Source organism: Nematolebias whitei, chromosome 6 (genome assembly GCF_014905685.2).
Source record: "Nematolebias whitei isolate Nwh7 chromosome 6, NemWhi1, whole genome shotgun sequence".
In the NCBI taxonomy this organism is placed as follows: domain Eukaryota; kingdom Metazoa; phylum Chordata; class Actinopteri; order Cyprinodontiformes; family Rivulidae; genus Nematolebias; species Nematolebias whitei.
The window spans coordinates 39,738,732-39,766,562 of record NC_056503.1 but is presented as its reverse complement, the minus strand read 5'-3'; the positions used below and the strand labels follow the sequence as shown (position 1 = coordinate 39,766,562).

The window sequence follows — 27,831 nt, the reverse complement described above, 5'->3', positions numbered from 1 at the left end:
CAGGACACACACTGACCAGCAACACTTCATAAACATTCACGCAATGAAACAGTTTTAATGCTGATGTAGTGAAGTTGTTGTAAAGCACTTGTTTAACTCAGAAGCCTCGCTGCAGCTCACCACCTGACCAAAGGCTTTACTGTAACCACAACACGTTACAGGTTCATTATGGGAAATGTTCATGTGCCTGTTCAGCCATGGCCTGACAGAGGGAAAACATCACAGAACCAATGAAGTGACGTTTTATATTAAACAGAACATGAGTCAATAATATCTAAAGAAACCTTTTAGAAACCGGAGTGTCAAACTTCTAAACAGAAAACATCTCAAAACATCTGTTGTGCTAGATTTGTTCTTTCATATTTTCACAAACCACCACCCTTAAACTGCTTTTTAAGAAAGCTTTTCAAAGAGCTTGATGATCTAGGAACAGAAATGAATCTAGTGCAAAGGCAGAACAAACCAACCTGGACTTCAGTGGGAGGACAGACATCCAGTCTGCTGCCACATACAGACATTTTAGAGCAGCGTTATAGAAGCATGCAGATACGTCTCCATGAATCCTGCTGGCGCTGGGCTCTGCTGTGAACAAGCAACACTGATCCTCAATGTGCCAAATCTGAAAAAAGAGAAGGAAAATAGCCATTCTATGTGTTCTCTAAAGACAGCTGGCTGTGGCATGCATTTTGATTTAAGTCGGCTCCAAAAGTTAATCATTTGTTGACATCCATCCAGTGATTATTTCCTGAAAGTTTCATTAGCATCTGTCTAGTGGGCCATGAGATATTTTGATAACAGACAAAATGATTAATTGCAAAGTTTTAAACAAGGATCTTGTGCAATCTGTTGGCACCCAGAATATATGTTGGGGATCAGTCTAAGCTGCCACCTCACCAAATTTTTCCGTAATTTTCCTTAAAATTGATTAAATTATAATGATTTTTGTGTTTTATCATGTTAGTTGGCTGTGGCAGCCATCTTAAATTGGATTGACTCCAAAAGTGACCAAGTTATAGATGTTCATATTATTTTCTGTAAGTTTCATTAAAATTAATTTTGTGGTTAATGAGATATTTTAATAGCAGACAGACACATGCACACACAAAGACCTGGGAATAAACGCTTTCAGCGGCAGGTAATAATAATACTAATGTCTGTATTTTAATCTGTTAAATAATGTATTAAACTTGTATATTGTTATAAATAAAAAGGTCACAAATCACTTTTACAGTGGCATCAACGGTGAGAGAGAAGATCCAACTGTCCTCTGATGAGATACAGAGGGAGAAGATGGGAGCAGAGTGGCTTTTCAGTACACCGGTTGGTTTCCTAAAGGAAAAAAAAAGTAAATCAGAAGAAAAATAGCTTTTTATTTCAAGGATTCTTGTCTCCTTAAAATATTTTGCTAAATGATGATTCCTCACCCTGAAATATGGGGGTTCCACAGGCGTATAATTCTGTCCATGCCTCCAGTCACCAACAAATGTAGCTTCGGACAAAGGTCAAAGGTCTTCACACCTTTGTGGACAGAGAAAATGGTGTGATCGCGCGACGCACGGACCTGTGGAGTCCGGCCTAGCTGGCTCTTCCCGGTTCTGCCCTCACAGCAGACCTCCCTGATCTCCTTCAGCTGCAGTTCAGAGTCTGTTGGAGGCAGCACGCAGCCTCAGGAGGGCAAGAATAAATAAAAGTGTTACATTAGAGGTACTAGCATCAATCAAACGTGCTTTCAGGGGAAGGGTAAGTCATTATCGGAATTAATGGCCAAGCCTGCCAGTAAACATGCAAGGTGATCCCACACACACACAAACACACAAAAATCGATTAGTGAATTTGTGATACATGAGTAATCATGAGTCATCACTCACAGCTCTAAAGCCAGCATACCTAACATTTCACACTGAGTTTAATTACAGCGATTTAAAGAAAAACATTGATTGTAATTTTTTTTTTTTTTTTTTTTTTTTACAATCATTTTCCAGATGCATTGTCTAACTCCTTACGAAGACTGGGTGTAGGACAGAAAGCTGCTGAGTGTGCATTTTAAGTCCTTGTGTGCAAAATTACAATCTTTCTTTTGGTGCTGAAAACATGCAATAAAAATAAATAAATAAATAAAAATGCCCCAAGTCAATATGAACAAAAATTACCTATGACAAGAGAAGAAGATTCTTCATTCGATGAGGAGACAACAGCTCGGAAACTGTGAAAATACGTTGCCTGTTTTGGGGAAAACAATCATGTAAATGGAAAATGTTAACTCAATAAAATGCTAAAAATGTGTTACCATCTACATTCGTACGACAAACCAAACACAGATTTATGTAGTAGTTGTGACATGACCCACATCTAAAGTATGATACATTCTTCTTTTATCAATGTTTTCTAACGGGGGCATTTTAAAGAAAATTTAACTGTTTCATATTCTTCAGAGCAAATATGAATCAAAAGTCATTGCCAAATCAAACACTGACATTTTGTTTGAAAATACAATAATTCATTGCAAATTCAATGGATCTGAGTCAAAGTATCTAATCCTGTCAGCTTAATCTCTACTGAACGCAAACTTGAATTCAAATCTCATGCCGTGCAAGAGGTACCAACTTTTATTATGGTGTGGGGCGCGAACTGTAGCTTTTTAGCTAGCACGTATGTATTGCGCCAGTAGCTTAGTGCTATGTCTGTGTCAGCAGTAGGGTGGCACGGTGCTCTGTTCTGTTGACAGGGCGGTAAAGCTGTCATTTCTAACCCAAAGCCCGGCCCGGCCTGACCCGGATTTGGGCCGGGCCATAATAATGTGCTTAATGTGTAGGCCGGGCCGGTCTCGGGCTTTGATGCGGTTTTACAAATCATACAGCACAAAGAAAAGTAAATTAAAAACAATACAAAATTGTGTTAATCTACAGTAAGTTTACTGATTAAATAAATAAAAGAGTGCAGCAGTAAATCAGACAGACTGTGAAAAGAGAGTAGCGCTGGCACATTGCACAGCAATTATGCAAGGCTCCGCCCACCCTGCTTTGCTCCGCCCACCCTGCTTTGCTCCTCTTATGACGCATCGACATGTTGGGCTTTTTAGTCACATCTCTAGAACCGTTTTACCGTGCACAGAGAGAACTGGAGGGTGACAAATGTCCCACTATCAACCTTGTTTGCCTCTGGAATGAGAAACTGCAGCAACACAGTCCTCACACACGTCCCCACACGTGCGCCACAGACATGCAGAAGTACTGAAGCGCAAACTCATTTTCCACGACTTGCACAGAGCTGCACTTTTCCTGTGGCCTAATTTTAACAAACTTAAAATGATGACACCTGCTGATGTGTGTCAGGTGCACGCTCACGTCTGCACCCTGCTCTCAGCTGGCTGCACAATAGACCAGAGGAGGAACCGACTGCTCTCAAACCTGCTACACTGGACGAATATTGTTCTTACATGTAAAACATGTTACAACATGTAAAACCATGTAAGTAGAACACAATAACTTCTTGACAGATTTTTAAATATACTTATAATTTTGTATTTAGACAACTTTTGATCTAATTCCAGCTTTAATTCACCGGTGCAGAGCCAAAGAAACGAGGCTGTGTGGCTGATATGACTGTCTACGACCCAGCGCAAAATAAGCCAGCTCGCTCCATCCATCCATCCATCCATCCATCCATCCATCCATCTTCCGCTTATCCGGGGTCGGGTAGCAGCTTAAGGAGGGAGGTCCAGACTTCCCTCTCCCCAGCCACTTGGGCCAGCTCCTCTGGAAGAATCCCGAGTTGTTCCCAGGCCAGCCGAGAAACATAGTCCCTCCAGCGTGTCCTGGGTCTCCTCTCAGTGGGACATGTCTGGAACACCTCACCAGGGAGGCGTCCAGGAGGCATCCTAACCAGATGCCCGAGCCACCTCAACTGGCTCCTCTCAACGTGGAGAAGCAGCGGTTCTACTCTGAGTCCCTCCAGGATGATCGAGCTTTAAGGGAGAGCCCAGACACCCTGTGGAGAAAACTCATTTCAGTCGCCTGTGTCCGTGGTCTCGTTCTTTGTGTCACAACCCAAAGCTCATGACCCTAGATGAGGGTAGGATCGTAGATCGACCGGTAAATTGAGAGCTTCGCCTTTTGACTCAGCTCGCTCTTCACCACGACAGACCGGTACAGCGCCTGCTTCACTGCAGACGCTGCACCTATCTGCCTATCGATCTCTAGCTCCATTTCTCCCTCATTTGTGAACAAGACCCCGAGATACTTGAACTCCACCACTTGGGGCAAGACCTCCTCCGTGACTCAGAGAGGGCACTCTACCCTTTTCCAGCTCAAGACCATGGCCTCGGATTTGGAGAAACTAATTCTCATCCCGGCCGCATCACACTCGACTGCAAACCATTCCAGTGAAACCTGTAGATCATGACCTGATGAAGCCAATGGGACCACATCATCTGCAAAAAGCAGAGATGTGATCCTAAGGCCACCAAAATGGATCCCCTCAACGCCTTGGCTGCACCTAGAAATTCTGTCCATAAAAGTTATGAACAGTTGTACTTTGTATATATGCACTTTTTATTTTGTTCATGTTTGTGCAATTCTTATTAATATATATTTTTGATCATTTTATTGTTTATCACTCCCATTATTTTTGCAATTCAAGACTGCAATATATTGGTTTTCGGCTACTTTTATTTTTTCAGCCCTCCATCATCCATCCATCCATTATCTTTACCCGCTATGTCTGTTATTTGTTATAGATATTTTGTGTATTAGCATAATCATTGTTGTCGAATTTAGGCCTTTTCAATTTATTTTTCATGCACACACCAGTTTTATTCTGTGGTGTAGTGTGGGTGTATGTTAAATCGCTCTGTCATCAGCGACAGCATGACTCAGCTTAATTTTGTAATATTTGCTCAATATATTGTATTTCTGTTATGATAAGCTTGAAACTCAAAAGTGCTTCAGCTTCAACTTGATTTAAAAGCTGCGTCTGTGCTTCAAATGAACAGAAACCAAGGAAATGTCACCTGTGTCACCCACTCATGATGAACCTTCCATCTGATGAACGTCACATCTGGACAAAGCACAGCACTCTCGATGGTGATGTTAGGCATGTTTTCAATCTTTGGTAATTTACTCCATATTCTATAAAAAGAGAAGTGACGTCCAGTCAGGTTTGAGGTAAAGATCATCGTCTGAGACGACTTCACACTCAACACAACAAATCTTTGATTGAAGAGGATGGCTGGTTAGCAAAGGTATAATTTTCCAAAACACAGCTGTTTGTGTGGACGTGGTGGCGTTGCAAATTTTTTTTTTTTTTTATATATATATATTTTTTTTAAAACAGTCATTTCTGGTAGCTAGTTTACAGCATTAGTCAAAGTTAAGAGCTGCTAATGAACCGTTTTGCTTCGTTCTCTAAGACTTTGAGAAAACTCCTACTGTAAGACACTTTTACATGTTTTGATACAAATTATTTATTTTTAAAACTATAAAATGTTTTTATTTTAGCTGAGTTAGTGATTTTTATCTACGAATGTACAGAATTTTTTTTTTTTTAAATAAAAGCTTTATTCATGTAATGTTCAATGACGGAGTCATAACATTTAACTAGTTTAATAATGAGCTTTGTGTTTCAGGCCTACCTTTTAAAGTTTTAGTTGTGTACATGTAGAATATATATATATTTTTTAACAACTAAAAGGAAGAACACTGTAAAGACGATATGTGTTAATATCTCGCACCTGTTTGTGGGTGGTTCAGGGTAATTATCTAAAACGTATCTTGTGTTGAGGTTGAAGACTGAGGTGCAGCCATTTAGTTTTTGACCAGAAATACACACTTGTACGTTGAATTGTGTTGGAAACTTAATTGGAGTGAAATAAAACTCAAGTTAATAAAACTTGGGCAAATTTGGGACTTTCAGAGTCAAACCCTTACAAAGACAGATAATTCACAGGGAATCAATGACTCACTAATCTCTTTGACACTTGCATCAATTCCTTATTTCGGACCATTTACACAAACATATATCAATTAAACAACACTTTTAGGTTTAATAAATGGTTCAAGCTGTCATCAGGTCAAAGCTAGCCCATAGACAAACGTTTTAATTCATCTTACAGTATATATCACATATAAAACACTTTACGCAAAACAAATACTGATACTTGGACAAAATGAAATAGTGTACAGTACTGCACTTACAGGAATATAAAATATTGCACTAAGTAGTTCAGAGGTTCAGTATCTGTTGATTGGCAGATGTAGCCTCTATATTATGGAGCCAGTTGCTGCTGCATGTGATACACACAATAAAACTAACTCCTGTTTGCTCGTTGCCTTTTAACTCAATTCATGAGTTCTTTTTATCATTGTTGCTAATTTGTCAGTTTTAATTTTCTTATCTTTTAAAATAAATTGTCTGTTTTTAAGGTTTTTTTTTTTAGTTTACAGGACTTCAGTGAGCAGCAAGTGTTTTATTTTATTCTTTCCAGTGCATCAGTTTTTATTTCATGTTTTTTGGAATATATTCAGGAGATCATAATGAAATAAACTTTTTCTGCAGATATTCATGACAAAAAAAAAAATCAAATCAAAAGTAAATTGAGATCATCAAGAATAAAATAACTCTTCCCTTTTATTCAATTCTTATTCTATGTCAATTTTATTATTGTATAAGTACAAAAGTTTTGTTGTTCCTTTTATATTTTTAGTATTTTCATTTTATTTCTTTCATAAGGACGTATAAGCACTTTTACCTCTCAACTTCTAAAAGCTATTCCCAAACTTATTGATCCCATATTTTTTTTTAAGCCAGCAGATGATTTTGATCAAACATGAATGTAAAATGAAGTCTACCAAAGTCTGGTTAAACATTCCACAATTAACCAGAATGAATAACCATTTATATAGAAAATGGAACAATAAAATAAATATACTAATTAGTAATTAATTGAAAAACTTACCGGAGGGTATCCTCAACAGAAGACATTAACATGATGTTCACACATCCCTGTAACACAAACACAGAAGCTGTCCCAGTGTCAGTGTTATCATATTTATTGTCACAAAAGGACCTACCTCAGCATCTCCATACAGAAGACAACATTTATCGTGTCCGGTGTAGCTGTATTGTAAGGAGAGAAAAATATATCAAACATCATGAAAAGTGGGAGCTCTTCTATGATGGTGCCGTTCTGCAGCTCACCTGTAGTGTAAAGTCAGAGGAATCGTGTCCAGGCCGTTAATCTGACAGTAAGGCTCCAGAGCAAACAGGTCATAAATTTGAATCTCTCTGTCCCTGAAGAACAATGAATTCAGGTACAATAAATGTGCACACAGCAGGGTGAAGCCTCGTGTTAATGGAAGGAATGAGCGCGCTCTGTAGATGCAATTAGAAGTCATACCCTGTTCCAATTATCAGCTTGTTGTACTCTGACATCAGAGTGAAACAACTAACCCACTTCGACCTTCGAATAGCAGGATCCTCACCCTATGGAAGCAAAAAATAAAATCAAATTAAAGCATAATAAGTAAGTAAATAACAGATAAATAATAAGTTTGAACATACAAACATGTGTTTGGACTGTTTGGGTTCCAGTTCAGGATGCCAAAGACAAATAAACCCGTCTTCTCGTACTGTTATCAAGGTGTCGTCATCGGTGGAGTGGATGTTGACAACTGGAATGCCCTGTCCATAATTATTTATGGTGGCTGGCAAACTAAAGGCCACCCGCTTGCTGCGTCTCACTGTTTCCTCCTTCTCCTTATACAGCTGCAGGACGTACGTGGAGAACTCACCCTGCATCACATCAGTGCCCATTAGACATTATAATATTTATAATGACCAGGCTTCAACTTTATAGTCTGAGAACTGCCATAAAGGTTGCAACAAAAAACAATATATATAATAACAATGAGGTTTAACCAGTTTCAATTGAGCTTTTTTACAGTTTAAGTGGACACATTTATCCTAAACCATAAAATCTTCATTTTTTTTTTTTTGGCAAATGTAAGAAAACCTTTCGCAACATGTCAGAAATCCCGTCTATAGGCGTCAGTTGCTACATGAAAACGGTGCACGGTCAACATTCAGCTCAAAAGGCTAAAATATTCTGTTTAGCAGCGTCTTTCAGTTCCACGTACTCCATAAATCTTGGCTGAATTATAGTTGCCAACCTCGCTGCATGTCACAGAGCCTAACCTTTTAACTACAGTTTATTTATGTTGCCAGGCATCAATTAGAAAGAAATAAAGTTTGAATGTCACCTCACCCATGAAATCCTCCCTTGGTCTGAGTAATCAATCTTTTCAAACAACCCATCGATCTGGGCATTGATCTGGAAAGTCCAAAGAACAAAACACAAAAAGATGTTTAAAACTATAACCTGCTCTTTGTGACAAACATGGTTTCATTTCATTGTGACGCTGATGATTGTCAGATTTATCTGCTCTTAAAATCTAACAGTTCTTGCTTCATTCTCCCTCTGTTAAAATGTCTTGATGATATCATGGCTTCAAATGTCTTAAGTTTTAATGATCAGAAAACTGAAGTCAAATGTTTGGCCCTTTAGCTCTACTGCTGCCTCTGATCCTGTAAACCTGGACTCTCTTCAGTCGTATCTTAAGCAGTCTGGTACAAATCTCTGGATGGTTTTAGACCCTGACTTTAAGTTTAATAAACAGATTAACTCTGTTCTACAAAAAAAAGCTTCTTCCAGTTAAAGCAGATAGTTAAGCTTAAGTCAGTGTTGTCCAGATCTGACCTTGAAAAAATAGTCCACACATTTGTTACAACCCGGCTAGACTACTGTAACTCACTTTATGTTGGGGTCAGCCAGGTCTCCCTTTCTTGTCTTCAGCTCGTCCAAAATGTTGCAGCTCGGCTCTTAACAGGAGCTCGTAGGTTTGATCATATTTCACTAGTTTTGTCCTCCCTTCACTGGCTCCCTGTGCGTGTCAGAATTGATTTTAAGATTCTCCTGTTGACCTTTAAGTGCCTTAAGGGTCTGCAACCTGCGGCTCTGGAGCCACATGCAGCTCTTTGGTCCCTCTGGAGTGACTTTTTCAATCTTTGACCAAAACTAAAATGAAACTGAAAGTCATTGGTTGTTGTAACAACTAAAAGGGTTAATTTTAGCAGTTTTCCTGTAATTTATTGTACAAATATATGAATACTAGAAACATTACAAGGAGTAAAACATACTCACTTTCACTTTAGGCTTTATTTCTTCAAAGTAGGATACGTAATTTTTCTACATTTAAAAAAGTTACATAGTTTTGTAGGGATTGGTCTGTTTCATGGATTTAGCCCCATCTTGTGTTGTGTTTTTTTGTCTTATGTCCTTCTTATCAGTTTCTGTTCTTCTATAGAGTTTGTGTTTTCCTAGTGTATGCTTCCATCTAGTGTTGTGTGTATGTTCCTGCACTCCCTGGCTTCCTGGTTTGTCATTTTCCCTGATGTGGTTCAGCTGTGTGTCCTCACAGGTGTTTTGTCTCGTTTGTCACTGGATATAAGTCTGTGTCTCTGTATTAGCCCTTTGTCCTGGCATTGTCTCTAGTCACCTTGGTCCTCTGCGTTTCCCACAGTTTATGTAAGTTTGCTGCCCCGTCAGCTGTTGTTTTGTTATTATTAATAAATTATTTTATTCATCTCCTGAGTCCTGGATTGTCTGCCTGCACCTCTGGGTTTACCCCTCACCAACCAACATTACAAGTTTAAAGCTTTAGTTTTTAGAAACTGGGCAAAAACTATATTATCTTTTCCTTCTTTACAAGAATGTTGTCTTTTACTTTGTCTTAGAGTATAAAAATATCAATAAATGTTAAAAATCTTTAGATATTTTTAGCTTTATAAAATCACCCCTACTGTCCAGAAAAGCGCTCTCCAACAAAATTAAAGTGGTGCGTGGGCCACCAGTTGAGAATCCCAGTCCTAGCAGGTATTGTGGCTCCGGAAACTTTTAATTTAGTGAACAAAGGGGCAGAAAGGGCTCTTTTGATCGTAAAGGTTGCAGACCCCTGCTCATACCTCTCTGACCTACTTCACCATATGTTCCTTCTCAGGTGCTGAGATCATCTGACCAGCTGCTTTGGCTGTTCCGAAAACCAGACTGAAGCTCAGAGGAGATCAGTCTTTTTCAGTCATGGCCCTAAACTCTGGAACAATCTGCCCCTCGGCATCAGACAGGCCACTCCAGTTTTTTTATTTAATTACTGCCTTGATTTTGTTTTTAAGCACTTTGGTAACAGCTGCTGTTTTAAATGTGCGTTATACATTAATTTGACTTGACTTTATAAAAACTTGTTCTTAATAGCCAGAAATGTGTGAAACCAAGAAGAGAGCTGAGAATGTGCGAGGAAAGTTATAGAGACAAACTATCTTACCGTGTTAGGCAAATCCAAACACCTTTTCAGTATACGTCCAAAATCCTTCACATCAATGCCTCTCGTATCATTCTTTTCAAATTCCTTTAAACCAACAAGAAGTATAATCAAATGTCAGCGATAACTTACCAGAGTATGTATGTGTTAATGTTTTCCAGTACCTCAAAAGCTAATTTCATTTTCTGAAGGTTGTCCAGAGAAAGTTGCTCATCAATCTTACAGAAGGAGAAGATAACTGGTTATGATGAGTTGCATTTAGGACCCAAAGTGCACATAAAATAATTAAAACAGATGTATTTCTTCCTATTTTTAGGCCCACTCAAAACCAGACCGTGCATAAAATATGAAGCACTAAAACAATAGATTTGGGTTGGAAATGAGATGAAACATTTTATTTTGAAATAATTTACACTAAATAAATAAAAACGCATATTTTGTACTTAACTTGTACTTATTCGAGACTCTGGAATACCCACATCAGAAGCACCACTCGGAAAACCGTATTATTCGTCTTAACTTTTATTTTTTTCCGTGGTTTCTTAGCAACTGGTCGGTCCTTCATCTATGAAGCTCTTTGATCTACCATTAATAAATAACAGGGATAAACAGCTTAATTCCTCAAGGATGTAACTGGAGTTGGAAGTTTCCTCACGGTACTTTCTGAATTGGTAAGATAACTGTTTAATCAGTCCAAGTCGTGGAGAAAGTGAGTGAAAGTGTATCTAACCTCAGCTGCTTTCCAAATCCCTTTTGGAAAGGATGCACAACTTTGAACTCCTGAGCTCCCTCTTGTTAATCTGTTATGGTGCATTGCTCCTTGCATTAAGCGGGGGGGGGGGGGGGGTGACTGACATCTGCATGCAAAGCCCAGAAACCTGAGCTATAGTGCATTTGCAGCACAGCCTCCTACATCATTCTATCATTCCTGTCAGCTTGAAAGCTCAAATTTGAATCTGCTGGAGACCTTTTAAGTATTTGGCTCAGGAGCTGTTTGTTTTACTTTGGCTTGAAGCTTTTTGGCTCTGGGAAAGATTGTCTTGCCTAACATACTGTCAGGCTGTGTGGAAGCTGTTCATCAGAACTTATTCAATTTGGCATTTTTGCATCACATTAATCCATTCATTTTGCTGCTGAGGCATGTGAAGCATACCAGTGACACCTTCAGGATAAAAACTGAAACTCCAGAAAGACAGTTTTATTGAACGAATAGCTTAAATGATACTAAATCAGTAAAATGCTTTTGTTAGATTCATCAATTATTTGGTGTTTTCTTCAATTTTGGATAGGCGTTTAAAAAATTGTACCTTAAGGGTCGAGCTTGAATGAACTTGAAGGTCAAGTTGAACTTTCTCTCCTGGTGTGACTGAATGTCTTCGCTTGTGTTTCAGCTGCTCTCGTACCAACCAGTCCGGCTGCTCCTCTCCGTCCTCGACACGTGAAGGTCGAGGGTCTGAGAGGTCTTCTGTTTTCACAGCTCGGCCCCCTGGTCCAGGCTTGTTCCTGATCCTCTGCCCTGCACCTCCCAGTTCAGAGAGGATGCTGCAGGATTTGACATTCGAACACTTCACAGAGCAGTCAGCACTGTAGCAAACGCTTGCAGGTGTTGTCATGTTAGCAAAATAACGTGTGAACCACTGGATGGATTTTAAAGCAACTTTCAAAAAATGTACTTCTACAATTAAACATTTTCAGTCAATGTAACTGCAGCCTTTGAAACCCTAAAAACAACTCAGTCAGTTTAGCAACTTAGCTAAAATTTGATGTGGTAGTTGTTGAGTCATCCCCAATTTATAATCTGAGCACTGATTGTGCAAGATCTGCTTTAAAAGCGTTTCCTCCAACTATTAAAGTGAACTGTCAGACTGTTAGCCAATTATCTTATAAACAGCTCAGCAGAATTAATGAAACTTTTAGAAAGTGTACGAACACGTGATTCACTTTTCGAGTTAATCCAATTTAAGATAGCTGCCACAACCATATGACTTTAGAAAGGACAAAAATGGTTATAACTCAGTCACTTTTATAGTATTACGCTGGATGTGGTAGCAGCTGAGTCAATAACACACAGTCTAGGACAGGGGTCTGCAACCTTTACAATCAAAAGAGCCATTTTACGCCTTCGTTCACTAAATTAAAAGTGTTCAGAGGTGCAACAACATTATACAACTGTGATTATCAACTGGTGACCCGTGGACCACTATAGGTTCGTTGGAGGGGCTTTTGTGGCGACTAAGGGTGACGTAAGAAAGCTAAAAATATCTAATAATTTATATTTTTACAATTTAAGACTAATGAAAAGACCAGAATCTTGTAAGGGTTGGGGATAGTTTTTTTTTTTCATTATTATTATTATTTATTAATAGAAACTATGAACAATGCAGACCTGTTTTTTTTTTGGTGAAAAAATTAATTATAGAAATAAAGCATAAAGTTAAAGAGAATATGTTTTACTCCTTGTACTTTTTCCAGTATTCACATATTTGCAAAATAAATGTCAGGAAAACTGCTAAAATTACGGTAGTTCTTTTATTTGTTGTTTGTACAACAATCAATAAAATTCTGTTTTATGTTGGTTTTGGTCAAAGCTTGAACTAGCCGTAGCGGAGGAACCAAAGGGCCGCGTGTGGCTCCAGAGCCGCAGGTTGCAGACCCCTGGTTTAGGAGCTAATGTTTTTTGCAATATCTCAGGAGCTTGACATTATTTACAAATTTGGACCAAAATGGCTAAAACTCCATAAATTCTCATTAAACGATTAACTTAAATTTGTCATTCTGGCTTAAAATGCAACCGGACACATTTCTTAAAGAAATGCTAGGCCTTTAATCTTAGAGACATAATTATATCGACCAGGTTATGAGACTTCCTGCTGCTTAAACACCACGACTACTGCTAAAATAAAAAAGGAAAAAAAAGGCAAGGCGATGCCTCAGATTTACAGTAACTCTTACTTAAACATAAACTCAATAAACATTTACAGTAAAATCAGAAAGTACGGTGCTGTCGTTCTCATGTGAGATCTTGAATAGTGTGAGCAGAAAACAGAGGAATACCTTGTCACACGTTTGGTTTCTAATCTCCCTGGAGCTGAAGAAGAGCGAACGCTTTTTCCAAGTGGCATTCTTGATCTGCTCTTTTTGTTACGATTGTTGTGATGCAAGTAGAAAAAAGACCTAAGGGCTGAACGATTCTTCCGTCCGTTAGTCCAACAGATCCTGCACGAGTGCGTTTACCTGACACTTGCTCTAACATTACACCCGAGCAGATCAGGTGCTGCAGCGGTTTCTAAGAAACCACGAGGGACAACAACATTCAAAGCATGGCCCAGTGCAGAGCAAGAATGAGCTTTTATTTTGTTGCACGGGGTTTCAAACTTATGGTATTTGATATGTTTTTGTGACTTTAATATTTAGGATGTTTTTTTGAAAACTACAAGACGCTAAGCAAATTATTTTTTACACTTTAGAACATTTTTAGATAGTATTTGAAAATTAAAATAAACTTCTAGCGGGAAACTGAGAAAAACATCCTAAAATCAAAGTGGCACATATTTTTTTTTCTGTTTACATTAAAAATGGTTACTAGCTGGTTCTATAATTTGACTTTTTCCATTATGAATCTCCCCTCATCTCCAATTTCCTTGATCGTATCAAACTTCAACGTATTTGCAATTAGTATCATCACTCTAACCTTTATCAATTTGTCATGTTCTTCTCTGGATAAATCAAGTTCAAACCAGTTTTATTGTCATTAACATCACAGGTGGTACATGAGGTGGAACAGAATTATATCCACAGGGTCCCAGTTACATCCAAAAATAGCAAAATATAAAGTATAAAATGAAACGGTAAATAAGTATCTAATAACACTATAAGCTAAACAAATGCCAAATGATACTTTGTACAATAAAAGATCTATATGCTAAAGTTAATAATGTAAAATAATATGGCGTAAAGAGCAGCCCGAACACGAGTCTGTGGTGAGCAGATATATGATGTGTCTCCTGTAAAAAATATAATCTGCATCCTCTGTTTTCTAAACTTAATTCAGGCTTTATTTCTTTTTTTTTTTTTACATTATTTAGTCTGTTAACATTCAATGACACCACCATTATATCATTATTTTCCATTGTTTATACCCCTTGAAGTATTTCTCACATTTTCCACTGGAATATTAATGTTTTACCAATTTCTACAATTGTCAGTTACAATTCCTCCAGTAAGTCTGCCTTAACAAACCCCATTTGCTGAGTTCAAATTAAGAGGTTTCACCATTCTCTCCTCGAGTGGATGTTGGATGCTGTCTATCACGGTGCATTAAGATTCATAACTGGCTGTAACTACCGTACCCAACACTGCACCCTGTATTCACTGGTTAACTGGTCATCACTAACTTCACGCAGACTCTCTCACTGGTACATTTTCATCTTTAAATCACTTCTTGGTCTGCTGCCTTCATACATCTCCTCCTACATGTCTCTGCGTGAGCGCAGCTACAGCGTGCGCTCTCAGGACATTATTACCTGCAGTGTTCCCTCAGTGTGGACTGAACTAGGTAAAAGGGCCTTCTTCTACTCCGCTCCTGTTTCCTGGAGTATCTTGCAAAAAGATCTGAAGCTCTCAACGTTGACCTCTCTAAGTGGCTAAAACCGAAGCAGGCATGTTCCTGTTTTTAGTTTTCTACACCGCCTTATAATCTAGCTGGTTTTTCTTTTTGCTACTTTTCCTTTTGACTGTCCTTTTTGGTTGCTATTTTGTTTTGATTTGTTAAAAAAAAAAAAGACATTTAAATTGTGTATGCCTCTTTTGAGACTGTTCATTGTTGTCGTTACTCACTGTTGTCATCACTCTTTGTTAAGAAATCACGTCTCTCTTGTCAGTGAGTCCCCGAGGCTCAGTATGGGAAGTTGAATGAATGAATGATGTAAATAAATCAAGTTTTATAATCATCTGTTCCCTTTTTAAATTGTGTGTTTTAAAGCAATGAGTCATAAAAGCAATAAACAGGCGCCCCACTCAAAAAAAAATAAAAAAAAATTAATTAATATTATTTTTCTAATGAACTCACTGGTGGGCCGGACTGAAGTCACCCACGGGCCGGAAGTGGCCCGCGGGTCACCAGTTGAATAGCTCCTACTCATTTACAATTTCTTATTTCTTACAAACGCTTTTCATGTAATACTTCACGCCAACAAATGTTGAATTGCTTAACCGTGTGAGTTTTCGACCAAAGCAGACATTTAGCACTTTCCTAACACAGCTCCGTTATTTCAACACACTTTGTTTTCAGGTCTGCTCCTTCTCCGCAGACTGGCTGGCAGCCATCTTCGTTTCAAGCTTAGCGCCATCGCTCCGTTGTGTTTGGAACAACCAACCAAGCGCACTCCGAGCAGGACCGTGTCCAATAAGAGGCTCCAAGAAGTTGGCGGCAGCCAATGTCCGACACACCGGATAAACACAGACGAATCCCCACAGCCAAAAGAGCGCGCACCGACGCTTCTCCTCGCCCCATTGTTTGAGACGTCCATCCAGCCGGAGGGGTGAGCATCCTCAACGTTACCTATCATCTCTTATGGCTGTAACGCTGGGCTAGCGGAGGCTTTAGCCTGTATCACATGTGCATGTTTAGCCCTGAACTGAGTTGGGTGGGATGCTAATTGTTTATCACAACCCGCTGAGTTAACTACGTAGATGCCTAGCGGTTGCGTTAGCTGCCGCTACGAACAATTACCAACTCAAAGAGAGCGTTTATCCACCGACGGGTTTACTAGCTGCTTCTGTTGGGTTAGCAACGCCATGTTCTGTGTGACCAGCTCACAGAGAGGAGTTCAACCCTGTGGGCTAGCCCGCTGCGTTAGCATGTGAACTGCCATGCAGCCCTGCTCAATGCTAACGCTAGCTAGTGGTTGAGTGTTCTCGCTGACTGGTGCTGAGGAGAACATCTTTCTCTGACATTGCGGGTGAAAAAAAAAAAAAAAATCAAACGAACCTGAGTGTAATTATTCAGAATTAAAGAAAGCGACTCTTTAAAATGTTTATATGACTGGAGGGAACTCATTGAAGGAAAAAAAAAAAAAATCTCGCTATTGTTTGAAGGTTTAATCAGCCATTTTAATGATCGTCTCGTGATACGCGATTAGCATTAGCTTAATGCTAAAAGGACACAAAGCAGGAGCCATAATGGCTAACAGCTAGCTGACATCAAAAGGAGGCGGACTCTGCTGCTAATGAATTCATTCACAACCTCTAGCCAGTTCACTCTCCTCCGGATGCTTCATACAATTACACAGCTCATTGTTTTTATCAGGTCACTGCTTGAACATTTTGGATAACAGCTGGAGCCAAAACAGTAAATTAATGTGGTTAACTGTTTTTAAGGAGCCTCATGTTAGCATCCTCATACAATGGATCATCTGTCACCCCAGACTCCCTCCTCCTCCTCCATGTTTAAACAATAGATGGGACTAACAAAGCAGGAGGCAGACAGTTGAGCACAGGGAAATTTGCATATTGGCAATGCTAAGTGCTGGACTCGACCTGGACACACGTTCGATAAGCATTTTTTTGGTTTGTTTTGCCTCTAGTAAGCCAAAATGGGGAAGGATCCAAAGAAGCCGAGGGGTAAAATGTCCTCGTATGCCTATTTTGTGCAAACATGCCGGGAGGAGCACAAGAAGAAACATCCTGATGCCTCCGTCAACTTTTCAGAGTTCTCTAAAAAATGCTCTGAGCGATGGAAGGTAGGAAGAAAATGGCTATTTATTTTTTCAATACCTTTTTTTTTCCCCCCTCCTTGAAAGTCATCATTTTGTTTTAAGTTTATTCTAAAAATCTTCTCTCTTTTTTTTAATTTTCTTTTCATAGACAATGTCACCAAAAGAGAAGGGCAAGTTTGAAGATATGGCCAAACAAGACAAGGTGCGTTACGAGAGGGAGATGAAGAATTACATACCCCCCAAGGGTCAGAAGAAGAAGCGATTTAAGGACCCTAATGCTCCCAAGAGACCACCGTATGTATCAAAACTTCACACTCCTCCTGGGTTATTTATTGTATTTTACACCAAACGGCATCGTTTTGTCCCACAGGTCCGCATTCTTTCTTTTCTGCGCCGACTTTCGCCCCAAAGTGAAGGGCGAGCATCCCGGCCTTTCCATCGGGGACACGGCGAAGAAGCTCGGAGAGATGTGGAACAGCTCCTCTGCAGAAGAAAAGCAGCCGTATGAAAAGAAGGCCGCCAAGTTGAAGGAGAAATACGACAAAGTGAGTGGATACGAACGATGCAGTCAAAAGTTTTATTTTCTCAAACGTGTTTACCAGATTTCATCATTTGTAAGAATCAGTGGAATAATAAGTGTTTGATTAAACGTATCTCTGTAGGATATTGTGGCATACCGCACAAAGGGTAAGGTGGATTCAGGATCTGCTGCTGCAGCTGACGATGATGGCGAGGAAGAAGAGGAGGGAGAAGAGGATGAGGAAGAAGAGGAAGATGATGATGAGTAGAATTCGTCAAGATGGGACCTGAAGTTTTGTTTATGCCATATAATCTTAATGTACTCGGTTCACTATCTTGAATCTAAAACCCAGTTGTATATTTAATGTTTTTATGATGTACAGTGTTAATCTCCCTTTTTTGTAAAGGTAACACTACATATCCTCAGTTTGAACTTTTTCTAGTGCTAGTCCTTTATTCCTGCCAAATTATATAACTATTTAGAAAGACTACATATCAGTATGGAAGTAGCTAGTCTTTTTGTGTTAAGTGTCAAAAATGAGGTTTATCAGTTGCTAGTGTATTATTTGTTTTGAAAATTATTTTTTTATGTGCCGTCCCAATGTCTTTATTGTTGTTTGAATACCACGCTGATGTCAAATGCAGCTGTTGACATTCAAGAATGTCTTAAATAAAAGTTTTTTTTTTTACGAGTTTGTCTCTTTTTTTTTTTATGTTTAGTTTTGTATTTTACAATAACGCAGTATATGGCATACAACTCAAAAATGAGCACAAACGATTTTTTATTTACTGTGAAAGATTATAAATGCAAGTTTAAACTTGCAAGATGGTAAACTCATCAAGATGTGATATTTTGGAAGATGCTCATTAAGAGGGCGGCTAAGAATATTTGCATTCATGGGAAAATGATCTGGTCTTTCATTCAGTTAGAAAAATGTCGTGTTACTGTGTTGTATTGAGGTATTTGTTGTTTTTAAATTGTTAAATGCTTAAAAATATGCCATGAACCTCATTGATTCAAAATGTCTTGAATAATTTGATTGTAGAAATGCAGTTGTACCAAAGTACATCCAGAAGATGGAGCTGTAATGAAGTACATATTCAGTGTGAAAGTTGACTTAAAATACTTTTCCCAGTGTCAATATTCAGATGTCACAGCAGCAACAACACTATACAGATATATAAAGTGTTTACATATATACTGTACACATAAAGCAGTATTTTCCCATACATGACTTGTCCGTGAAAAGAAAAGCGGAGAAGTGCAAAGTGATGCAGATATTGATGGCAGTTCTACAGTCTCGTGCTGTGAGGAAGAACGACCTGCGTTAGACCTTCCTGCACCAGGGATGTGATCTGGTGCTGAAGGGGCTGCTCTGAGACCCCTACAGTGCTGCGCAGGAGGGGGTGGAAATGGCCACCATGGATGATATCTATGTGAGCATCCTACTACTGTATCTTCCTGATTAGCTTCCAGTGGGCAGAGCAGGCGCTCCTAATCAATTTGTTAAGCCTCATCCAGTCTTCATTCGTGCTGCATCCCTCCCCAGCACTGACTAAGGACTGCAGAGTTTGTTGGAGATGGCTTTTCCTGTTAGTGGGGGTGATTATAAAATGAAAAAAAAAAAAAAACAACATTTATTGATATATTTACATTTTAATACAAAAGAAAATGTCAGATTTGTGTAGAGAAAATATATAATTGTTAACAATTTTATAAAAATCAAAACACTGAAATCTACAGGCTGATGTGAGTTATCTTAAGTGCTGAAGAATTAAAGCATAAAGTTAAGGACGATGTAAATTTAGGCCAGTTTATTGGATATCTAATTACATTTTTAAAGAAAAATAAATACTTTTGTTCACTTTGACTTTGCTTTTTGTGTTGTATTTTTAGTGTCATCAAAGTTACTCACCATATTCCTTCTCAGCAACTTGTCTTTTAAAGATATTCTAAAACATGCTGGTGGTTTTGAGAGAAAGATCACACTTGAGACTGGAAGTCGACTTAAAGTGGCTAACAAACAACTGTGCAGTCCACGTTTTACACCTTGGATTTGCACTATCCTTACTTGAAAATGACAGAAAATCTTCTGAAACCAGCCATTTTTATTGTTGGCAATAATTTAAATAACATTATTTTAGTTCTGGTCAAAGAACCACTGCAGGTACCAAAGAGCCACATGTGGCCCCAGAGCCGCAGGTTGCAGACCCCTGGTTTAGGTCAATGGTGTACTTTCTGTCCGGTCCAGTTTGTTGTTGAGATGAAGAACCTTGGTCTTGCTAGTGTTCAGGATCAGGTTGATCAACTAACACTAAATCCTAAAGTTCAAGACCCCACTCCACCCCCGCCCCGGTACTCCTGCTCATACTGCTTTACCTTTAACATGTCAGAAACAGTTGTAGTGTTGGGTGCCACTACTGCAAACCAATTCCACAAACTTCACATAATACATTTCTCATGAAAGCGTCCTTAGAGATTCCATGACATTTTACAAAAAGGGAAAGCCTTTACTGGTTGTTCTGCCATAAAACACGAGCTAAGCAGCTTCTGTACGGAGCAGCATTTCACAGTTTGTACTGGTAATGCCATGGCATTTTTAAATGTTCAGAAGAATAGTACGTTTTGTGTTTTGTGTGTACTCTTCTCTTTGGCATTATACAAATGACCTTTTGTGATTTCTTTCTGGTTTTGAGTTCCCACTTGGTGTAACTGGAGACCATTAAAAGTCACACTGGTCTCACAGTCACTTTAAGTGGGTTCACACGTCTTTTTATTGGACGTTTTTCAGCTCCGCCTTTTCTCAAAAGACAGTGGATAAAAAAAAAATGTTTCCTTTCAGTGATTTCAGGCAGAAACAGAAAGTCCTGCATATATTTCTAACAGGATTCAAATTCAAAAATACTTTATTAATCCCAGAGGGAAATGATTTGTTGTAACTCGTTATCCTCATTTCATTAAGAGATGTTATGGATACTGATGGCTATAGGCAGGAAGGATCTCTTGTAAAGGTCCATCCTACAGTGGATTCCAAGAAACTGGCTGCAGATGCCGTCCAATCCGTCCACCCAGACTCGGCTGGCCTCTCAGTTCCCCCGGGCTGTAGGATTGCCCGAATGCTGGGCAGAACTCCTCCCAGAGCGATGGCCACTCCTCCCAGCAGTCTGCCGAGCTCCTCGTCACTGCGGACAGCCAACTGTAGGTGCTGAGGGACGATCCTGTCCTTCAGCTGTCATGAGCCGTGTTTCCTTCTAGTTCCAGGATCTCAGTGGTCAGGCACTCCAGCACAGTTGGCAGGTAGATGAGAATGCATCCACAGAACATCCTTTCAACTCACTTGAAATTTGGGGCTGTAGTTGAGAGATTATTTGAGCTTTTGAGATGTTAATCAGCTGCTGTTGGTTGTAGAAAAACGGCCTTGTTGCCATGGTTACGCATCATAACAAATGTCCCAAACTAAAAAAGTTTCAGTAAGAATCCTTCCAGCTGCACAGCATCCGATACCAGAGGAAACAATCAACCAAAAAATTGTGATCTACATCCAGAAACATAGGACCTAAAGTTTCCAAATGCAAAATCTCAAAATGAAAGTAACAGAGCTGCTCCAACATGCAGCCACCTTGAGCGGCACAGTTCTAGAACAAATTGTCTTTAATTATTATTATTAGGATTATTATTATTATTATTTATTTATTTTTATTTATTATTATTATTAGGATTGTCTTTAATCAAAGTTTTTTGTTGGTTTACATTTTCTCCAAGACGGCTGCTTTTTGCTGTACACTCAGTTTAATAACAGCTGTCATTTGGGACCTGTAGTTCAGTGTGTCCCCCCCTCTTCCCCCCACACACCTCACATTTTACTCTTTGAATGAATACCCTTTTTTCACATGCTGCAGAAAACTAACAGCATGCAGGATACAGAGCAATCACAACATCACTTCTACAGAGAGAATACAAAACAGGTGGAGTCAAGTTGGATTTATTAGTAATTCTTTTCCTTCTCAGAGAAAAACTTTTATTTTTTGTATGTTTTCACTGAACGAAGGCTTTGCGTAGCGTGATATCAGACATGACATTCTGGATTACAAGATTAGCTGATCACTATAAAAACAGCTTTCACTTTGTTAGTTTTGGTTGGAGGGAATCTGTGCACTCTCCAGGACTTCGATTTTTAATGCCACACGCTTATTCATTTATTTTTATTTTACCTTTATTTAGCAGGTGAAATGTTTGAGAATGACCTCATTTACAAACATGACCTGTTTTTTTGTTTTACCTAGGATCGTACTCTGACCTGATAGTACAATCATGACCAAGAAATACGAGTTTCTGGATTTAAACTTTATAATGGACTCTGACGGACAACGGAGGAATTACTTCGTTTTATTGTTTCCTGTTACGGTAAGTTGGTCTTTTATATTTACTTAAATATATGACTAATCAGACGTTTAAAGATGACATCTGTCTGTAAGTCATTTAAATCCTGTTTATATAAAAAATACAAATAGTTGAATGAGGGAATGTTTTCTTTCCTCAGCTCTTTATTCTCGTCTCCTGTGATGAACCTTTGTTTGGAACGTTGGGGAATCAAAGTACTGAGAGTAAATTTGCAGATACAGTTGAAAGTCATCATGTGCCTCCCTTCTGGTTAAATACATCTGTTGATGCTGAGCTGAATCATGGCACAGTCGACACACGTTCACAAAACAGACGGCAAAGACAGATGGCTTTGTCCAAAACTGTTTATTCGTTTCAAGTAAAAGAAGACACAGTGCCAGGTTTGTCATTTTCCTGCTTGTAAGCACATTTGCACAGGATGTTTGTTGACAACTATATTACATACTTGTTTTATCTAAATTTATCTTACAATAATTTTTTTTGTTTTTGATCGATTGCCAGACACTTTCTTTTCCATTCTGCAGTTATTAGATCACCCAGTAATTATACATGGTTCCCTGTGTTGACAGGAACAGTTGTGGGAAAGGTGGAAACACAGTTCGGGGGTCTCACGCCTATCACATACTCAGTTCAGGAGGATGATGGAGAGAATTTATTCCTCCTCAGCCCCACCTCTGGGGAGTTCCTATTATCCCGCAGCCTGGACTTTGAAACCCAACGGTTCTACATTCTCACAGTGGAGGCAAAGCAGGGGGAGACTCAGGTATCCAGTGACAGGGTGTACTTCAATGTGCTGGACGTGAACGACAACCAACCTGCTTTTAGTCAGAGCCACTTCTCTGTGTCGCTGCTGGAGGACACACAAGTCGGCACTTGCTTCCTGTCATTAAATGTATCAGATAACGATCATGGTAAGAGGATAATGGGATACATCAATACTCTACTAAATTCTACTGAAAGCATTTGCTTTTTTTCCTTTTGTTCTTTTTGTTGATAAGCTTTGTTTAAAAGGCATTTAGTTAGACATATTTTGTTGCTTGGTTGTGGCATCCATTGGATTTTTTTTAAATTTTGTTAAGTAAAAAAAAAAATTGATGAAGATTAACAAGATGTGTTTTTCCTGTCTCTCTACAAGAATGATCAGACATGGAATAGGTGATAATTGTCCTCTAAACCTTTAACTGAATCTACATTTTACATTTAATCAAATCATATTATTATGTCTTATCTCCTCTAGGTGACAATGGTGAAGTGGAACTGAGAGTGTCCAGTGGTGATGAGCTGGGAATGTTCTTTATACTCTCAACAGGTAGTTTATGCCTGAACAAAGAGCTGGACAGGGAGAGTCAACCATCCTTTAATTTGACTGTGACAGCCAATGACTGTGCCCAGCCAGTGTCTCTACAGCTCACCAGTACAGCACATGTTTTGGTGCTTGTTGAAGATGTCAATGACATTGCACCACTGTTTGTGTCCGCCACAAGTGTTAGCATACCAGAGGATACTGCTTTACATTCTGTTATAATGGCTATACATGCAGATGATGAAGATGCAGGTTCCAATGCTAAAGTGTTGTACTTCTTAGGCAACTCTTCTAGTGGAGCATTCAGCATCGACCACACAAGTGGGAACTTATACCTGGAAGAGATATTAGACAGAGAAAAGGTAGAGACTCTGACTATTACCGTCACAGCTACTGATATGGGCTCACCTCAATTGAAAACCACAATGAATTTCACTGTGTTTGTGGAAGATGTAAATGATAATGACCCCGAGTTCTTACAGAGAAACTACAGCCTGTCAGTCAGAGAGGATATCACCAGGGGGACGAGCTTGTTACAGGTTCAGGCTCGTGATCAAGACATAGGACCAAATGGACTGGTGCGATACATGTTGAGCCCAGATGGTCCCTTTGTAATGGACACTGTTCGAGGTGTTGTCACAGTCATGGATCGACTTGACAGAGAAAAAGCCTCAGACTACACATTAATTACAACAGCTGTGGATCGGGGGAGCACACCCAGATCTGCTACTGCCACTATCAGCATCACAGTGTTGGACACGAATGACTTCACACCCCAGTTTTTGCCAGAAAGACTCATCATTCATGTCAAGGAGAATGAGGAGGAACTATCTCAGCTAACACATCAGGTGCCGCTAGATCTCATAGTTCACATTTTAGGTCATTACTACCAGCTGTGTTTATTTCATTAATTTATTTTTGGACCAGATTTTTGCCTTGGATGAAGACTTGGGGATCAACAGCCAGTTGACCTACTTTATACAAGCAGGAAATCATGATAGCTTGTTTTCCATCACTCCTGATGGCACTTTCCAGATTTTACATAGCCTAGACAAGGAAAAGGAATCATTATATATTGTTACCATCGCAGCTGTTGATTCAGGTAATTTAGCTCCAACTACAATATACCTAGTGTAAAAATTACACACTAGTTTCATAAACTACCTTTTCAAACAATAACTTCAGCTTTGTAATAAATGCCTTTTTATTTGTAGGTTTTCCATCTTTAACTGGCTCTCTGACTGTACATGTCATTGTGGATGATGTCAATGATAACTATCCAGAGTTTTCAGAGGAAGTCTACAACACCATTGTGTCAGAGGACAGTCCGATTGGCACAGTGTTTGCCATGATAACCGCATCAGATGCTGATGAAGGCATGAGTGGGGAAGTAAGGTAAAATGTCACAAGGAAGACACATCAATGAAAAAATAAGAAGCAGCATTTATCCCCTTACTCATGTACATTACTTGAACAATATGCAGCACAGGGGTCTCAATATATTTTTATCAAGTTATTTTATGTTGTCAAACGTATATTTTTTCTCAACTAGGTATTTTATGGAAAACCTTGATGCACCTTTTGCCATTGAGGAAATATCTGGAGAGCTGTTTACAATGGATTTCCTGGACAGAGAGACTGTAGCCATTTACAACTTGACGGTGATAGGTAGTGATATGCATCCCACTGATCCTCTGTCAAGCTCTGTGCTCGTTACTGTGCTTGTTGGTGACATAAATGACCACTGGCCTCAGTTTATGAACAGCCCCTTTGAAGCCTATGTGCCCACTGAGTTGCCTCCAGGTGAGATTTTATCTCCTTGTGACAGCTACACATTGAGTCTATAAGCAGATTTTACCATACCATACCATACCATACCATACCATACCATACCATACCATACCATACCACTTTATTTATAGAGCACTTAAAACAGCAACACGGCCAACCAAAGTGCTGTACAGATTTTACATTCTTGCTTTTCTTTTTTTACAGGCTCGGTTGTTTGTGCAGTGAGAGCAACGGATGGAGACATTGACATGAATGCAGAACTGCATTATTCATTGTACGGACAAAGTTCAGACCTATTTTCCATTGACCCAAACAGTGGCACTGTATTCACTTCAAGTTTACTGTGGAACTCAGATGATATTACTATCAACGTATATGTAGAAGATGCTGGAGAAAACACCAAATTTGACATAACTACTATCAGTATCAAGTTTCAGAACATTTCCAAATTTCCCGAGATGAATGTGGATGTTCTGAGTTATTCCCTCTCTGAGGATCTGCCAGTAGGAACACTGGTGGCTCTGATCTCTGCAGTAAGCATCAGAGGTGAACCAGTTTCTTTTTACATTGCTTCTGGAAACTTTGAAGATGTATTCTCTATAGACCAAATAGATGGCGCACTGACGGTGGAAAACCCTCTGGATTTTGAAAACAAAAAGGAGTTTTCTTTGTTAATAGAAGCCAGAGACTCTGGCTTGCCTCCATACTCATTCTTTTCAGAAATTCACATAAACATCACTGACGTAAATGACAACTTCCCACAGTTCACTCAAGACGAATACAGGTGTGAGGTTTTTGAGAATTCCCCACCGACGGTGGTGTGTGATGTTCTTGCCATCGATGCAGATTCCCCCAATTACAGCACAATACGCTACAGTATATTAGAGGGAAATAATGAGTTTTTCTCCCTTGATCCTGAAAGTGGTCTACTGAAAACCACTGTAAATTTGGATAGAGAAACTTTTCCTGTATTCACTTTAATAGTTGAGGCTGCAGAGCTCGATAACCCTCTGCACAAAGCCAGAGCAACAGTCAACATAAATGTTTTAGACAGGAATGACAACGCACCTTATTTCACACAGATTTTTTTTGCAGAGGTGCCCGAAGACGCTTCTGTGGGACACACAGTTTTACAAGTAACCTCAGCTGATGATGATACTGATGCCAATGCAGCGACTAAATATTACATACATGACCAAACTGAGAATGTGCCTTTTGAAATTGATGCCACCACTGGATGCATAACTGTCAAAGGGCCTCTGGACAGGGAAGCGCTGGATCATTATATCTTAAAAGTAAATGTGAATGATTCAATGTGGAGTACAAGCACTGATGTCAGCATTATAATTTCAGATGTTAATGATAATAGACCGGTGTTTCTGAATGATTTTTATACAACTGTCATTCCTGAAACGAGTGAAAAAGAAGTTCTTGTTTTGCAAGTCCTTGCTTCAGATGGAGACATTGGGCAAAACGGTGATATTTTCTATGTTGTTGACCCTCCAAATGAGATGTTTTGGATAAATGCTTCTTCTGGGGTGATCTATACAAAGCAGCCACTAATTTTACATGATTTTGCTTTTGAAATCTATGACTTTACAGTTCTTGCTTTTGATGGTGGCACTGACCCTCTGCAAAGTAATGTTACTATCACTGTGAGATTAGAACAATATAACAACCACCCTCCGATATTTTTGCCTTTACAACCCCTGATTGCTATTCCATTTGACTTGCCTATGGGATCTGAGGTGATAAAGTTTACCGCAGTAGATCCAGATGTTAATAACAGCACAAACGTTGAGTATAATGTGAGCGGAGGTAATGCCACTCATTTCTTTTGGATTAAAGCTGACAGTGGAAAAATATTCTTAAATCAAACATTAGCAGAGAGTGAAAATCAGTTTTTAACTTTATTAGTTGAAGCCAGAGATAAAGGTGTTCCTCCGTTAACTTCACAAACTGAAATAACTTTTGAAATCACTGGAAGGAACAAGTTTTCTCCAAGCTTTATTGAAACAGATGTTACATTCTCTATTCCCGAAGACTTACCTGTTGGATCTGTGGCTGGGAAAATTCAAGCAGAAGATGGGGATTATGGTCCCAATGGGGCAATTATGTACAGGATTTCTACTCAAAATCAGCACTTACCGCTCTCTGTCGGAGAAGTCTCTGGGCTGCTAACTCTCACCAAAGAACTCGACTTTGAAAAGGAAAGAATTTATAATCTACAAATCAAAGCCACAGATGGTGGATGGTTCTCTAAAACTGCTTGGCTAAACATTACAATAATAATAATGGATGTAAATGACAATCCTCCAGTGTTTCCATCATCTGAGTACACAATTTTAGTTTTTGAAAACTCAAAAATTGGAACAATTGTTCTAGATGCCAAGGCCACTGATATGGATTCAGGGGAAAATGCACAAATATCCTACTCTCTTATAGCTGGGTATGTGGATAAATTTGCAATAGATCCAATAAATGGGATTGTAACTACTTTGGATGTTTTTGATTATGAGCAAGAGCAGTTCTTTGATTTAACAATCAAAGCTTCAAACACTGGCAGGAACAGTTTATTTGGCTTGGCATACATCGTTATCCACGTTGTAGATGCCAATGAATTTACTCCGACATTTATGAAAAAAACCTTTAACTTCTCTGTGTTTAAAAATGTGCCTGTTGGAACGGCAATAGGGAAAGTGACAGCCTCTGATAACGACCGAGGCCCTG

General features: G+C 39.1%; 2 protein-coding genes across 2 annotated transcripts in view; one reads left to right on the top strand and one right to left on the bottom strand.

Annotated features, from left to right (window-relative positions):
• Nucleotides 1–13,492, bottom strand: part of wdr95 (WD40 repeat domain 95) — a 32,750-nt gene extending 19,258 nt beyond the window's left edge. Inside the window, exons 1-16 of the mRNA XM_037677878.1 lie at nucleotides 13,425–13,492; nucleotides 11,678–11,912; nucleotides 10,535–10,588; nucleotides 10,374–10,457; nucleotides 8,261–8,326; nucleotides 7,558–7,788; nucleotides 7,394–7,479; nucleotides 7,195–7,287; nucleotides 7,068–7,113; nucleotides 6,953–6,999; nucleotides 5,009–5,126; nucleotides 2,151–2,220; nucleotides 1,425–1,665; nucleotides 1,224–1,329; nucleotides 468–619; nucleotides 106–202 (exon numbers count right to left, since the gene is read on the bottom strand). Of these exons, the coding sequence (XP_037533806.1) occupies nucleotides 106–202; nucleotides 468–619; nucleotides 1,224–1,329; nucleotides 1,425–1,665; nucleotides 2,151–2,220; nucleotides 5,009–5,126; nucleotides 6,953–6,999; nucleotides 7,068–7,113; nucleotides 7,195–7,287; nucleotides 7,394–7,479; nucleotides 7,558–7,788; nucleotides 8,261–8,326; nucleotides 10,374–10,457; nucleotides 10,535–10,588; nucleotides 11,678–11,912; nucleotides 13,425–13,492 (1,794 nt within the window). The remainder of the gene's footprint in view (nucleotides 1–105; nucleotides 203–467; nucleotides 620–1,223; nucleotides 1,330–1,424; nucleotides 1,666–2,150; nucleotides 2,221–5,008; nucleotides 5,127–6,952; nucleotides 7,000–7,067; nucleotides 7,114–7,194; nucleotides 7,288–7,393; nucleotides 7,480–7,557; nucleotides 7,789–8,260; nucleotides 8,327–10,373; nucleotides 10,458–10,534; nucleotides 10,589–11,677; nucleotides 11,913–13,424) is intronic.
• A 2,190-nt stretch (nucleotides 13,493–15,682) lies between these two features.
• On the top strand, nucleotides 15,683–18,200 carry hmgb1b (high mobility group box 1b). The gene is made up of 5 exons (XM_037678281.1): nucleotides 15,683–15,910; nucleotides 16,955–17,110; nucleotides 17,235–17,380; nucleotides 17,457–17,631; nucleotides 17,749–18,200. Exons 2-5 carry the CDS (start codon nucleotides 16,964–16,966, stop codon nucleotides 17,872–17,874), a joined length of 594 nt encoding a protein of 197 aa, XP_037534209.1. The 5' UTR covers nucleotides 15,683–15,910; nucleotides 16,955–16,963; the 3' UTR covers nucleotides 17,875–18,200.
• The last annotated feature ends 9,631 nt before the right edge of the window (nucleotides 18,201–27,831 follow it).